The 16149-nt window shown below is 50.6% G+C and overlaps 1 protein-coding gene across 1 annotated transcript; it reads left to right on the top strand.

The window, feature by feature from the left end:
* Window positions 1-6247: 6247 nt before the first annotated feature.
* On the top strand, window positions 6248-16149 carry CHMP7 (charged multivesicular body protein 7). Its single transcript, XM_076358766.1, has 10 exons — window positions 6248-6581; window positions 7794-7968; window positions 9367-9552; window positions 10277-10410; window positions 10818-10866; window positions 11187-11306; window positions 11600-11698; window positions 12663-12723; window positions 13355-13516; window positions 14372-16149. The coding sequence occupies exons 1-10, from the start codon at window positions 6292-6294 to the stop codon at window positions 14434-14436; spliced, it is 1341 nt and encodes a 446-aa protein (XP_076214881.1). The 5' UTR covers window positions 6248-6291; the 3' UTR covers window positions 14437-16149.

The following is a 16149-nucleotide window of genomic DNA, read 5'->3' as shown; positions in this document are numbered from 1 at the left end:
CGCGGCAGCGCAAGGTGCAAAGGCACGGCACGGCTCTGCCGAAATGCTCGCCTGTCTTGCAAAACAGTCATCTTTTCACCTCTGAGCTGGGAAGTGGGGAAATTCCACCTCGGGTTTGTTGTTGGTTTGGGTTTGGGTTTTTTTGGGGGGAGGGAACTTGATCAGAAAGGGGAAAAAAAAAAATTAAACCTTTGGACTTTCTGCCATTACACAACCAGCTCTTCTGCAGTCAGGTTATCTGGATAGTGTGTACGAAAAATTACTCCGACAAAATAAAACCGAGGCAGAGCCATGGTGACTTGTTAATCTTTTCCTAGCCCTGAACTCCGAGCTAACTAATCCTGGTGTTTGTTAGCAGAATTCAGCAGCCCAAGGCTGCAAGCAACCTCCCTCCCTCCCTCCCTCCCTCCCTCCCTCCCTCCCTCCATCCCTCCCTCCCTCTGAAATGCCGTGACTCACCGGAGGCTCCGGATGAATAACTTGTGAGTGACTGATCCTTTCCTAACACTGCCCAAGGCCGAGGCAACCGCAGGTGAGAGCCTGAAAGTGGGTGGCAGGGCTCAGGTGTGGCTGCAGGAAAAAAGCTGCTCGCCAGGGGGAAGGGCTCAGTGCCTTGAAAATCTGGGTGCAAACAGGGATGCTGACCGGCTCGCCGATGTCATCATCAGCCCCGGGACTTGGAGGAAAGCAGCGAGGCTCCTCGGGTCCAACGGGATCAGCAGAGCCGTAGCTAACCCACCCAAGATGTGGATATTTGGGAAGCGTCTTCCCTTTGGTGACCACACTCAGGGCAGAGCGAGCGCTCGTGCACCCAGCCATGCTGAGCAATGGAAACCTGGTTTTCTGCTTGCAGAAGTTAGGGCCTGTCTATGCTGAAAATAATTAAGCTGAAGTGTGATTTGAAGGAGAAGAAGAATTCCTGGTTGTTCCTGGGTGGGTACATCTATTACAAGCCCCAAAAGTATGCAGGGCCTTTTGTTTAACCAAAACCACGTGTTCTGTGCTCTAGATACCACTGACTTCAGCTGAAGTCATCTGGGTCCTTAGAGAACAATTAATTTTTCAGTTAAGTCAGAATAAATGCTAGTCCACAGCCTCATTGTATTTACATATTCGGTCCATATTCAGTGGGATGGGGAAGGACCCGGACCGTCCACTCACCGAAAAACCAGCCTGATGCCCTTTAGGGAACTGCCGTGCATAAACTCAGATGGGAGGAGGCTGGACGTGGGGCAAGGGGGACGCAGAAGTAGAGCTTCCCACTTTGCCCCATAGTTTATACTGGGCCTTCAGATACACCTCAGCAGCAGGAGGCCGACCCTCAGCATCCAGACCCCGAGACCTCATCCTCCTCCTGCCAAACACTTGTTTCGAAGCCGCAGTGCCTCCTCCATCCATCTCAATCTCTCCATTTATCAAGTTGGACTAACGAGTTATCTGCACTGACAAACCAGAGAGACAATGTTTTTGCACAGCTCCAAACAAAGACGGCTTTATGCCCGGCCCCTGGGTATTTAAGCTACCCAGCGAGGTCGGCGATGCTTGCCCTCTCCCACTCCCCAGCCGTCGCGAGGGGTGGAACACCCCGACAGATACGTCATTCACCCGCCAAGCAAGAATTTCCACCCCTGCCGTGCTGGCATGCCGACCGTTTCCATTTAAGGCTGATGTGCAGCGCAAGCTCTGGTCACGGGCGAGAGAGGGGTGTGTGTTTATCACCCAGGGACAGACCTCCCGGCAGGCACCCAGTCCTTATCGCCGGCAGCCTGCTCATCCCCGCGGCTCCCTCTGAAACCAGGAGCCCCCCGGGAGCCGGGGAGGCTGCACCGCAACAGAAGCATCGGGGGTAAATTAAGCACATCAAGGAGAAGAGGGGACCCACCGTGGTTTCGGGATACCAAATTCCCCCCCTGCTTCCTCAGCTCCGTTACAAATGGAAAATAAAGTGAGTGCAAGGGTCTGAGCAGGACCGTGGCTCGCCTCCCGCTCCCTCGCCGCGGGGAGAAGGGAGATTTGAGCCCAAACTGCCCACGGAGGACAGCTGTAATAAACGGCAGTCTGGGGAAGCCTAGTCTTATCAGCCACGGTTAGTGGTTAACCTCACGCGAGCTGGCTGCCCCTGCGGCCCTCGACGGTTCAGACCCTTGAAATATTTGCGTCCTGTCTAATGTGGCATCTGTTTGCTCATCGTCCGTCTCTAAAAGAGATTAGGGGGGTGAAGGTGGCTCTAATCTCCCCTTCCAGAGCATCTTTCTTTTAACTGTGATCCTCAGCACACCCCGGGGAGGTGATGGGGTACGTGCCTCTATATATTTTATTTTTGAACATCAGCATTCAGTTTTACCTTCAGCTTTTTGTTGCCTCTCATCCGTTTTTGTGCCCGGGAGGGATCTGAAGCTGCCTGATAATTTTGACCTTGCCCCCTCTGGATAAACAAATGATTTCTCTTATAAATGCCTGGTTCCTCTTTAAAAGAGGGAGGAAAAGGTCTTGCGGGCAGTCCGGGCCGTGAACTTCATGAGAACGGAGCTCAATTTCCCACTGCACCGCAGCCCCTTCCCTGCGCAAGCCTGGGCAAGCCACACTGTCCCTCGGTGCCTCAGTTTCCCCTCTGCGGCAGAGGGCTGCTCAGACTTCCATCTTCACTCCCTTTCCCTGCCTTATCTTCGGGGTTTGGGAGATGCTCGGGGCAAGTGGGTGGATTTCCTCATCCTTTCTCCCTTCACCTTTCCTGACGCAGCTTCCCTGCCTCCGAGCACGCAGCCGCTGGGCAGGGGAAAGGGTTAAACGCTTCCCCTTCCCCGCCAACCCAGAGGGCTCCGAAAAGCAAGGGGAAACTTCAAGCAGCAAATGTAGAGTCTGAACTAAGATCTACTCCTTTCCCTGCCCTCCCCTGCCCTCCTCTCTTTCCTCCCCTTGCACCAGGACTTAAAAAGAGCTCTGGGATGAAGGAGAGGGGTGAGGGTCTTGCAGACTGTGAGCTGCAGCCCGGGCTCCGTATCCCAACCAAGGCACCTGCCTGCTTCGAAACTGGAACAGGAACTGGAGCGGAAACCCCTGGCTTGGCCGGTCCGAGGTTTGAAATGATCGGTATTGCATAAAATCCAGCTTTCTGCTCAACCCTGGAGAGTCCCATCCCAGGTTAAATCTCTGTGGGGCGAAACTAGGATGTTACAAACTCCTAAAAAAGCCTGCGGCCACCCCGCAGGTGCCTGCTCTCGCCGCCCAACTGCTCCGGCGGCAGCAAGACCCGCTGGCTCAGCAGAGCAGAGCCGCCTCCTGCCGAACCGCTGCCCGGCGGGACCAGTCTCATCCCCTGCCACGCGTAAGCCCCGAGACTCCACGAAGGGACCGAGCTGCTGTTGTTATACCTCCTCGCACAGCTACAAAAGCAAATTAAAAATTGGCTTTGGGGGCTATGCACTGAGGATGCCTCGAATCTTTTCCCCAAATTTCTCAAAGGACATGGATACATTCTTCAGCCAATATATATTTTAATTTATATCTTGCATCACAGTTTTTTCCACAGCTGAATTTCCAGGAGGGAGTTTCTCGTCTGGAGCAGGAGAGGGATCAGACCATCACTTGGCTCTTTTTACCACCGAACACGTGACGCCCCGGTCTAACAGCCTCCGGCGCCGCAGGTTCAAGGCCGATTTTCTCAGGTGCATAAACACAGCCCCGTGCGGTTCCTTTGAACAAGACTCGTGGTCAGATGCCACCGTTCGGCTTCCTGGACCCAGTGTTTGCTTTGTTGACTGTGGCCACAATGCGCCCTCCTTAGCAGGGAAGAGCCGGGCTGGTTTTTGGCAGACGGGTTCCCGGAGATCGCAGGACCTCGGGTGTGAATGGCTTCGCGGTTAGAAGGAGACGTTATTTTGGGGCTAGCACTGAAGGGATTAATATAAAATTTCAGCTTGACAGAGAAAGCTTGGAAGGAGATAAAAACAGGCTCTTGCCTCTGCCGAGTCATCTCCTGATTTAACTCATGGATCGGGGTGTGTTTAAAGGCTGCTCTGAGACCTGCTGCCTTTCCCGCAGCATCTAGGTCTGGTCAGGGGAAGAGAGCCAAGGCGGTGTTACCAAACCCTCTGAATGGACCATCGCCGGCTTTTATTTACCGATGTCAATGCCCTTTGCTCACCAAGACGCTGCGAGTCAGCAGGGCTGCATCAAGGACCGACTCTGACGATGAATGTGAAACAACCTCAATGAAAACGAAACCAGCAGCCAGCCGTGGTCGCAAGCAGCCTTGCACGAGTGCACCGCAGCCCGAACGGGTTCCGGCACAGCTCAGCAGCTGGGAAACGGGAAACCCTCGTAATAAAAACACTGGGTAAAACAAGCTCCACGTCCTGCGTCTCTGAGGGCCGGCTGACTGCTCCCCGATATCTGGAGAAACCCTGCGGGCACAGGGCGGCTCTTGCATCCCAGCGGCTACAGGGTTAAGCTGGTGACTGCACACCACCGGTCTGACTCAGAGCCCGCCAGAGGAATGGCAGCACGCGCAGAGGGACCGAAGCAATCCTTCCCTCTGTGCCTCTCAGGGAAGCCAGACACATCTGAGAAACTTGGAAAGTCCGAGCACGTGTGTTGGAGGCATTAATGGTTCTGCCTCCATCGCACAAGGGCTGATTAACCCCCGAACGTGCCCACGAGGGACAGTGCACCCCAGCGCCGAGGTCCCAGACACGGCTCGATTCCCCCCTGCTCTGCAAGAAACAAGAAACATCGCGTATGGTGAACGCAGCGATACAGAAATACCCAGAACTTGGCAGCTCTGCTTAAGCGGCAGCATTTGCCTCCCCTCTTTTTAGTAGCGTTGAGCTTTGCTCTGAAAACATCAAGACTTCGCACGAAGAAACTCCTACCGCTCGCCCCGCTCCTGCATCCCGACGTTCACGTGACGCGAGGCTGTTGCCCTTGGGCAATGGGGGAGAACGGCAATCATGCTGCCACATGAAAGAAAAAAAGAAAAGCAGCTGCGAAAGGACAGGAAAGCCAACATCCGCGGGTGTTAGCTGAGACTCGAGTCCCTGCAAAACAGCGGTGCCGGCAAGGCCAGGCTGGAGCCGCCCCGGTGTCTGCCGGGGCTGTTCTCAAGTGCGCGCTCGTGGGATGGGGACGGCAGGCAGGCGCTTTAGCTGTGCAGTTTCTGCCTCTTCAGATCTCCTGCAGCGTAACAAGCACCAGCTGCCCGCAGCGGTCGGAGGAGCCGGGCACCGGGAGGATCCCGCTCGCCACCGCGGCGCCGCTGGCTCAGTCCCGTGCGGTCTGCGGGGTTCGGGTGTGCGCGGCGTGGCCTTTGCCATCAGCGATTGCACAACCCTGCCCGTGCAAACGGTTGTGCGCCGTTACCGGGGTGATTTTCGCTAGGAGGGTGTGGTGCAGTGCTGCAGGTCCCCGGGAGGACGGGGGATGACCCCTCTCGGACGTCTGCAGCCACGGCTGACCCGGCAGAACCATCACTTCTGTGCCTGCCCGGCAGCGCCTGCCTGCTGCACGCCCGGCCAACAGCCGGTGCGGGGCTCCGCGCCTTGCCGGGCCACAGCGGCGACACAAACAGAAGTGATGAAACACAAAGAAAATGCCAACAGCTCAAGTTTTGACTTGGCCCCTCTGCATTCACAGCGCAGACAGACCCCGGAGGCAACGCAGCCCCTCACCGCGTCAAATCTTTGCGCGGGGCAAAGCACAGAGAGTCGCCCCCCCCCTCGGCATTGTCGCCGGGCGCCCGCTCACCTTCACCCCTGCTTGGGTTTGGAGGGCACAGGGGGCAAGGCTGACAAGCCCCAGGCCGGGGCCCAAGGTGGAGGCCCCCATGGCCGGCCCACAGCGGCCTCAGCCTCCAGGCCCGACTCCAGCCACGTCGGGGGGGGGGGGGGAGGAAACAGAGGCCCCATTCTGCAGAATGACATCAGCCCCAATGACATCACCAGGTGATGTCACGCTCGTGGCAGGCCAGGGGGCGTGTTTTGGGGAGCGGGACCGCGGTGGGAGGGAGGGGCGGGGCCGGGCAGAGGGAGGCCTCGACCAGGCCCACGCCGGACTCCCCCACCCCACACGCCTGCCTGCCGCGATGCATGTCGGGGAGGCGGCGGCGCGCAGTGCGCAGGCGCAGGGCCGTACCACGGCGGGCGGGGGGGGGGGGGGGGGGGGCCGTGCGGGGCGGCCCACACAAAGGAGGCCGGGGGGGGGGGGAAGCAGCGCGCATGCGCCGTGTGTGTCTCTCCGGCAGCCAGGCGGGTCCCGGCCGGGCGGAGGCCGCGGCGGAGCCGGGGGCTCGCGTAGATGTGCAGCCCGGGGCGGGCGCCGCCTGGGCCGGCCCCGGCGGGGGACCTGCCGCCCGAGTGGGAGACGGACGACGAGCGCATGGCTTTCCTCTTCTCGGCCTTCAAGCAGAGCCGCGAGGTGAACAGCACCGAGTGGGACAGCAAGATGGCCTTCTGGGTCGGGCTGGTGCTGGCCCGCGGCCGCCGCCGGGGCGCCGTGCGTACCTGCCTGAGAGACCTGCAGCACGGCTTCGAGCGGCGCGGCAGCCTCCCGCTCGGCCTCGGCACCGTCCTCCGGGAGCTCCTGAGGTACCGCCGGCGGGCCTGGGCCTGGCAGCTCTCCCGCTGCGGGGGCCGGAGGGCAGGGAAGGCCGCGGGTGGGGGGGGGTCTCTGAGGGGGGGCCCAGCTAGCAGAGAGGGGAGGCCTGAGGAGGGGTTGTTGCAGAGGGAGGGGGTGTGAGGGAGCTTTGTGCCGTGGATGCGGGCAAGGAGAGCTCCATGTCGCGGCAGCCTGGACGATGCCCGCTGTGTGCGTGGCAGGGAGAGTGCTGCAGGGTGCTGGATAAATGGAGGGGGATATGAGGGAAGGTTTGGTGCTGTTCTCGGAGGGGTGGTTGTGCCTGCCTGCGCTAAGCCCTGGGAGTGTGGGAGGGGATGAGGGGGGTTTGTTGCTGTGCCAGGGCTTGCAAAGGAGAGGGGAGCACAGAGAGGCCCAAGGGAATACGGGGTGGTGTTGTGTGTGGGGGAATTTGGGAGCCCTGTGCAAGGTAAAGCATGGACGGGGAGTCAGAGGAGCTCAGCCTGGGGCTCACAGAAGCTGTGGGAGGGCAGCGTGCCTTGGGGTGTGCAGGGGATCCCGAGGGAATACTGTGCCGGGAGAGCTTGTGGGTGCAGGGGGAGCTTTGTGTTAAATTGGGTTATGTTTCCCTGAAACGGTTGTTGTGATGACCCAACTGCGAATGGTATGTGGTGGTGTAGGGGCACGTGGGGATGTGGTGCTCTGGTATTGTGTTGTGAAATTGGAGCCTGGGACTGATACCCTGAAAAGACTCAAGAACAGCAGGAGCTAGCTGGGTCTGTGTCTGTAACATAAAAAATAAAATCTCCAGATCTGAGGAAAGCTATGTTTGCAATGTAACACGCAAATGAAGCATCCTGAAATGTGCAACTGCCTCCTCTAAAAACTGACCCTCCCCGTCATTTTCCTTGTTGGATGGATCATCAGTTTCAAGCCAGAAAACTGGGAGAAACTTGCGAAACTGGAAAAATAGTAAACAAAAGACCCTTGTGTCCAGAGGAAGCCGGGGAGGAGTGGAGGCCTGTGTGCGCTTTCATAGGCAGTGATAACACGTCAAACTTTAGCTAGAAACTGGTGTTGGAAAACACCCCTAGGACTGTGGATGTACAAAGCGTAGAGCAATGTTTCAGTTAATAATTCTGCGTGCTGGCACTCTTGCTCACTGCCGGTGGAAGGGTTTAGGACTGACCGTATTCAGTTCTGCATGCGTGTCTCTTCTCTAGACGTGGCAAGCTGCAGAGGGAGTCAGACTTCATGGCCAGTGTAGACAGCAGCTGGATCTCCTGGGGTGTGGGAGTCTTCATTCTGAAGCCCCTGAAGTGGACTCTCTCCAGTGTGCTGGGTGACAGTAAAATACCTGAGGAAGAGGAAGTTCTGATTTATGTGGAGCTGCTTCAGGTGAGTGTTATTGAGAGCTTTCTCAAGATTATGCATCTCCAGAAAAATTCTGAGTCATTTTTTGTGCTAGCAAGGAAAGATCAGGGTTGAATAGACCTTCATTTGTACTCCTTAGGTGTTTAAAAGCCTGTAGAGAGATGGATGGAATAACTCAGGAATAAGAAATAGTTTATATCTACAGATGTTCCTTGAAACTAACATAATGACTTTTCAGTGACTTCCCAGGAATGGGAGGGGCAGGCTTGCTGGCTTATCTAGGAAGGCAAGTAGTATGCTGTGAGACCACTGTAAATCTCAGGTTTGAGTTTGTGCGAGTATAGTATACGAGAGAAACTTGCAGATTGAGTGCCATCTGTTGTAGGGAGAAACGGGTGACGTAGAAGTCGCTGGCTGTCAGTCCAGTGTGTCATCGAGCTGAACTTGCATGTGCATTAATAAAGGCTGCTTTCACTTCAGAGCGTGTGCTTTCAGCTTGCCTTTTCAGACGTGATTAGAACTGCCCTTGGATCCTGTCAAAGACGCTTTTCTTTGGCACATTGTTAGTGGTAGACCTGTGGGTTGCATTGTGAATTCACGTAACTCATTGTTGCTCGGTCTAACTTGGATGGTGCAGTGCTGACAGTCGAGACCTTGGGTCCCTCTTTGTGTTATGCAGCGACTGTTAAAATTAGCACCAAGACTTGCTGCTGTTGCATGCAAGTGGCGTCTAAATGACTGGGACTAGCAGAAATGCAGGAGCTCTTTAGATATGTTCCTTTATTTGTAGTTACTCTGATAGCAGACGGTGTCTTCCCTCTGCAGTGGGTATTCCACAGTCCTTTCAGAGGGTGTGTGCATGAGAGAGAAGAAAAACCTTTTGAAAAGGTGCCTGGCAAACCACAAGCCTTGATGTGGAATCCGGGGGTGGATGGAAAGAGTTGTTTCCATAGTCTTAAGTGGACCATAACTCTTACCTGAAACGGGGAAAGCTTTTCTTTTTCCTCTGCCCACATACAAATGATAAGCACAATTAACAGTGTGGATTAAAGAGAAGGTTTTATTGGGGTTAAACTTAGGGTGGGGGGCGGACTTCAAGAAGTGCAGAGAGGCCAACTCGCTGCCTGTGTGCTTCTTGTGTTGTTCCATAGCATTTGCACAGGGAATGTGAATAGTGTAGTTCTGGTTCTCATGGAAAACTGTACTGTTTTTCATTCCATCAATGGTGATATTTTTAAAGCATTGTAATTGCTTTTGAATGTTACGTACAACTCATTCTGAAAGTCTGTCTCGCCCAAAATGTGATGTGTCTAACTTTTTACCCTGAGTGTGTGGGAGGAAGCAGGTGTGGACTTGGCAGTTGTTGTGAGAGAAGTAAGTCTCCTGTGTAAAGTAATAGACAGCTCTGTTGCTTCCTTTTAGGAGAAGGCAGAGGAAGTTTATCGCCTATATCAGAACTCTGCGCTTTCTTCTCACCCTGTTGTTGCCCTCTCAGAGCTGCGTTCCCTCTGTGCCAGTGTTTGTCCAGATGAAAGGACGTTCTACTTGTTGCTGCTCCAGCTGCAAAAGGAAAAGAGGGTCACAATCCTGGAACAGAATGGAGAGAAGGTACAGGGTAAAGGTGACTGCTTTTGGGTGGTATAATCCCTGTCTTGCATTTCTTCTGGCTGGAAAGAATACTTTATTGGCTAAATATGGGCGTTCTTTGATTGGAAAAGTGAATTCTGTGTACTCCAACATCGTAACCTGGCTATGGATGAGATTAAATCCTCATTCTTGCGTGACAGGTTCTTATCTTCCTCCATCAAACACCTGTAATATTACCTTTGTAATTTAACAGCTAGAAAGTTGGCAGATACTGTAGTTGTCTACTCGCAGGTTGACTGTTCCCAGCTACCCAAATTGGAGTCATTCCATGCCACTAAGTCAGTGTTCCACTTTCTGTGAAAAGGTTTTCCTGTCTGTCAGTAACTACAGAGATGCGGGCACCCTCGTCTCTAAGATGGCATGTTTGCCTGTAGTGTTCCGCACTGTACAGTTCAGTACTGAAGTACTTCGAAGTGTGACATTGCCACACGCTGTTGAGAGCGCCAGGACGGCTTTAAATCTTCAGGGTGCTCCATTAAGGCTTTCTGTTTTCACACTGGTGTTGCTTGATCCTGTCTAGTTTAATATTAGATTATATGGTGACTGGTATGTCCTCATCACTCTATTACAAGGCTTAAACTGGGGGTGTAAAAGCATCTTTTCCTTCCATCAGGGTGAAAGTATTTCTAGTGCAGGCACAGATTCCGGAGACAAGTGACTCGAGCATGCGGTTCTCTTTCTTTAGATAGTGAAGTTTGCCCGAGGTCTTCATGCCAAAGTCTCCCCAATGAATGATGTGGACATTGGAGTATATCAGTTGATGCAAAGCGAACAGCTGCTGTCACAGAAGGTGGAGTCCCTTTCCCAGGAAGCAGAGAAGTAATTTTGGGGAAGGGTGGTGGGAAGAACGTCCGTGTGCTGTGGAAATTTTGTATTCCTGTGACATAGTTAGAAGGAAGCTGCTTTCTGAAAGTGCAAGTCATTCTTTCCTGTTCAGTAAACATGGTAGCCGGAGTCATGCGGTAGGGCAGGTTTTCCAGTCTTTGTTCCCTATCCCCATGAAAACAACGTGCAGTGAATGGACGTCAAAAGTTTTTGCAAAGATTTGGAAGGTGTTCAAGGACTACTTCTGAGAAGCGACAATGGCTTAAGGGTGGTTGTATCCGAAATGCATTGTTACTGGGTCGCCTCTGGATTAGAGCAAGGTAGTGAGGATGGTTGCTGATTTGTAAAATAACTACTGCTTGCAAAGGAATAAGCTGCTTTTCCTTGTTGCATCTGTACAGATGTAAAGAGGATGCTCGGAGTGCTTGCAGAGCTGGGAAAAAGCAATTGGTAAGTACTGCTCTGCTTGGGAGGAACTACAAGTTAAGTGTCTTGGAGCTGATCCATAACTGCAGATAATGACCAGGGTTAGGGATTGTATACTTGAACTTAGATGTGTTGAAGTGGTGTTTCTGAGGCCAAAGGTCTCCCTAAGGTGGAGATAAGAAGGTGTTTGTCCAGAGTGATGTGGTGGAGAGAAATGGAAATACCTAGCTCTTAAAACCAGCTGGTGTGTGTGTGCCTTGCTGCACAGGGATTGCTATCTTTTTTACACTTCCTTTGGCTGCTACCTGGTTTGTGATCCCAGTCTGTGTATCTAATGTCTCCAGGCACTGAGATGTTTGAAATCCAAACGAAGGACGGAAAGGCGCATTGAAGAGCTTCATTCCAAGCTGGATGCAGTGCAGGGGATCTTGGATCGTATATACGCCTCGCAGACTGACCAGATGGTAGCGTGTTAATTTTGTCTTGTGCTTCTCGCTTTAGCCCCGCTCTTCGCATTTGTGTTGCTTTACCTGCGTGTCAGAGCTCGCGTCTGAGGGGTGTAAGCTGGCTGGTGAGACTTTATTCTCTGCTCTGACGTTGGGGTATTGCTCCGAATAAACCTGCTTGTGGCTTCATATTCTTGTGTGCTAATGTTTTTCTGAGGGTCCTGCTTGGATAACAGGTCTTGAGAGAAGCTTGCGCTGCCTGTTGTTTGTTCTTAGTTAGCATTGTGCATCTTCCTCTTTATTTTTTTTAGGTATTTAATGCCTATCAGGCTGGTGTGGGAGCTCTGAAACTGTCCATGAAGGATGTTACTGTGGAGAAGGCAGAGAACCTGGTGGATCAGATACAAGAGGTACTGAAATAAGAGCACATTAAATAAATGAGCAAGTGGTGTATAGATGTGCACAGCAAGCTTGCCTAGCTATTAATGCTGAGGCTTCTGGTGCTGTTTGGTTTCTATTCCATATGTCACCAGAGCAAACTGACTTAATCTTGATCTTTTTAGATCAGCAGGCAGAGGTCTTCAGATAACTGACTGTGTTTGGTTTTATGCATTTGCATTTATTGCTGGCTAGTAATCACAACTTACGTTAAATTTGTGCATTTCATGTTTTCTTTTGGTTAGCAATATTGTGCAAGCGCACAACTTTCCTAGAAAATGTTTAGCAAAATGCATTAAAGAGAAATACAAGTCATACCTTTGGAAGCTGGACTGCAACTACGTGCATAAAAACAGGGTCTTAAAACTTCCTAACCCATAATCTTCTGCAATTCGGTAAGGAAAAGGAGACGAGTTTATTCTGAATGGATAGAAATGAAGAGAGCAATCTGTCTGCGTAAGCTGGTGTGAAAAACAGAAAAGGATTACTTTTTTAGCAACTTCAGCTCCATGTACTTAAATAGTGACTTCAACTAGTGAGCTGAGGGGCTATCTGTAAGATTTCACAGCTGAGATGTATTGGTCTTGAGCTTCCTTATTTTGTTAGCCTAAGCCACAATATAAGCTTGTTACTTATGTGAAAAAGCTAAAATTAGGGAGATTTTTTTTTTTACTATGAAATCCTGTTTCAGGTTTGATCCTCAAACATGCTACTTGGTCTTGTAGCACTTTATTTAATCATCTTCCATGTTACTGCTTTTGCTAGTGAAAAAACAGTTATGTTGGAAGTCTTTTGCACTAGTACCTGCTGCCTTTAAGTCAACTTTTGAAATTTTTTTGTTTGTTTTTTTGTTATTTCTACTTTTGACATAGGTGGCTACAGTAAGACATGAGATTAGTTTATATTCTATGTCAAACGCTGTGTATTTTTCCTCAGCTTTGTGATACTCAAGATGAAGTAGCCCAGACTCTGGCTGGAGTGGGGATCAATGGTCTAGGTATGTTTTGGGGTTTTCATCCTTCGCTCACCTTCTCTTGCCACTGCTGGCCCTTTGTGCTGCCATCCCTTCCCTGCTCCCTACCCGCATATGTCTAGTCCTCCCTCCTGGGAGGATAAGCGCTTACTGAAATACCAAGGCTGTTGCTACTGGTGCCTTGAGAGGGAATGAGGGCTGACAAGGAGTTCCCCTCTCTGACAGAGGGTTGCGGGGGAATTGGCATTTGTGTGTCTCCAAGTCCTTGCAGTCTCTAAGTGCTGGTGGATTTCAGTTCAGAGTTGCGTAATGTTGATTTCAATCTATTTTTAGAGTGGCTGCTGCTTTGTTTGGTTTTTTTTTTTTTTTAAGTGATGATCTTTTTTCCTCCGGCCTGTGTGTTGTTGCAGCTTGCTTGTCTCTGCTGAAATGTTTTCTTGCCTTAGATGCCTCAGCGCAAAGGCTTCTAAAGAAATAGCTTCTCCCTGAGATCAGGACTGAATTTTCACCTTTAGAAGCAGCACGGGGAGTTCCTTATAATTATGAGAAATGATGGATGGGAGTAATAATACCTCTGTTAAACTTGGACTTCGGTCTGTGCTGCGAAGATGCTACTTAATTCTGCTTGGAACTGAATGTTTTCTTTAATCAGCAGAGATGGACACTGAGGAACTTGAGAAGGAGCTGGACAGTCTCCTCCAGGACTCGACTAAGGAGCCTGTAGATCTGCCTCCTGTTCCCCAGAAGGTGCTGAATCCACCCATTTCTGATGCTGAGCTTGAAGCTGAGTTGGAAAAGCTCTCCGTTTCTGATGGAGGTACGGATGTCAGCAAGTCGTGTTAGCTAGCTGCTATTAGGATCTATGACAGCCTTGCAAAATGAAAGATGTCTAGCAGAACTAAAGTCTGAGCCAGGATCTTTCCCGCTCCTGGTTACACGGCTGAAAGCAAGCTCTCCTGGTATCCCTGCCTGGTGTTCAGTGGCATTGTTTTTCACTACCAGACTCGGTCTTGAGAGAGCTGCCCTCCTCACTAGAAATCCTGCCTGGATTTTTTGCCACGGGGTATAGGGAAAGTTGAAGGCCCTGTGAGGGAGCTAGTGCTTGGACTATATTTTTTTGTCGTTGTTTAACAAAGCCTGTACAAAGCTGGGCAGTGTTTTTTGTATGTTCTGTTAACAGTGATAAAGTAGATCAGCATTTTCATGCCTGTTGCTGCCAAGCACACAGTATCTTCTCTGACCTAGAATGCTTACTATGTCTTACCTGTTACAGGTATGATGTCTGCTTAAACTAGTATGAAACTAGTCTTTATTTAGTAACACTGAGTGACCAGAGCTTATGGGCTTGAACTGCATGCTGAGTTTTCCCTAGACCTGTCTTTGGACAGGGGTAAATAGACTTTAATTTTCCTCTCAGGAATTTGTTAATGAACAATTACACAGGATTGTCCATACAGTTTTCTTCCTATTTGGGCAGCTGATATTCTCAAGCTTCAGAGCAGAAGAACGCTCAGCATCCCATATCAAACATGAAGCATGTTTCCAAGAGAATGCAACTGAATATTGAAGTACTGTGGCGCTCTGAAATTGTACTTGTTAGTTATGGAGGTGGTTGATCTAGTCCCTCTTACTGATGAAAACTCATGTCTTTCTGTTGCAATTTTCTTTATAGATTTGGCACAAAAGACTCCCTCTGCTTCCTCTGAACCCAAAACAGCTCTGGGACTGAATCTCTAAAGACCCAACAGTATCCTGTTGCTGCAGTTTGAGAAGTTGTCTTAAGGTTCCTTAACTAATGACTAGAACTTCTGGGGAGAGGGGTAACGTTCCCCTGTTCTTCATGGATATCACTTTGCTCAGCAACAGGATCTCCTGCCATGACAATCCACTCTGGAACTGGCCCCAGCTGGTGTTTGTCATCTCTGTGCCAACATCCGCACTGGTCTCAATTTGACTTGTTATCCCAAGTCACTCTGCGACATCCAGTCTTCCCTTCTGGGAATGCAATTCACTATTCTGCCCAGAGAAGATAAACTCTTCTATGTCCATAACAGTGCTCGGGGTTTTTTTTTTTTGGTTGGGTTTTTTTTTTTTTCCTTTGCTGTGGCTGATGTTGAGAATCTGAGTTGCAGCGGTATTGCAGTTGCTCAACATTTGGCTGTTTGTGTGGTTGTTTGAAACACTTGGCACATAACTTATGTCAAGGACAGTACTTTATCTGCAACAAGCTTAAACACCTGTTGATAGTTCTATCCCTCCCTGTCTGTATTTTGCACGGTCGTGGACAACTAGACACTGTAACTGTTAAATTGTAGGAGATTTTGTTGCTGCTCTAGGGGGCAGCAATTGCAAGCACAAGACAAAAATAATTCCTCTTTCTGTAATGACACTAAGGCCTTAAAAGGGAGACCTGCAAAAGATTTTAAATGAAGTAGTTTCTTGTGCTGCCTGTTGCGATGAAGGCTTGCAGTCACTATAATACAATTTTCTGCTTGCTCTTACTTGAAATTTGAGCTGTTTGCTATTTTTGTATCTTACCTGTTTGCAAAACTTCTTGGGAGCTGCAGGGTGATCTGCTTTGAGCTCTCCTATTGAGTGATTTGGGGTAGGAGGAGAAGGGATGCATCATTTTCCCGTTCTGAGAGGATGGTTTCATATAACAGCCTTGACTTTGCCTTCGGTCTTGATGTTGCGATTCAACAGGATTATGGGTTACCAGAAAGCCCCAAAACAAAACCCTGTAAATGTTTCTAATGCAAAAAAAAACAACAACCCACCCCAAAAAAACCAAGCACGGCAACTGAAGATGTTTTTTAGAGGCTGTCTTTACCCATCAGAAGTGAAATCGTCATCTTTTGCAGGTCACTTTTTTATTATGCGTATGCACATGGAAGAGCAGAAAGCCTGACACTTAACATGAATAAATGAATTCTTTCAGGAGGGGAATGTGCTGTTAACTGGGCTTTCTGCACACACAGCCTGTGCGTGGCAGGGGAGTGACTAGCTACGTGTTGATGTATAACCAGTCCTCCTCTCTCTGCGCCTCTCCCTGACTCGGAATGTATTCCTGTCACCATTTCTACGCTGCCTTCTGTTCCAAGCTCCGTTGCTTGAGCCATGTGGATGGCAGCTTGGGTGGCAGTAAACTAAAGCTGGAGTTCCCATGTCCTGTCAATTATTGGCAACCCAGCTTTAGCCCCAGAGGACCGGGGAAGAAATTACAGGTGTCACTAGGATGCTGTGTTGGCTCTGGCTTCTTTGTCACTTTGTCCAAGAGTGCAGACTCCTGCCGGAGAAGGTGTGCTGTAGCCAGCTAGCAGTTTACCCAGGCTGCACATGGAATTATGTGAAATGACTTGAAGCTCTGTATTCCTTTCCTTTGTAAGTAAACAGGAGAAAAACCACTGTGTTTTCTGCCTATGTGTAATAAAGGGGAGGGGAGGAACCAGA

This window comes from Aptenodytes patagonicus, chromosome 24 (assembly GCF_965638725.1).
Source record: "Aptenodytes patagonicus chromosome 24, bAptPat1.pri.cur, whole genome shotgun sequence".
NCBI lineage: Eukaryota > Metazoa > Chordata > Aves > Sphenisciformes > Spheniscidae > Aptenodytes > Aptenodytes patagonicus.
Note: the sequence above shows the minus strand (reverse complement) of the source record. Positions and strands in the feature narration are given on the sequence as shown.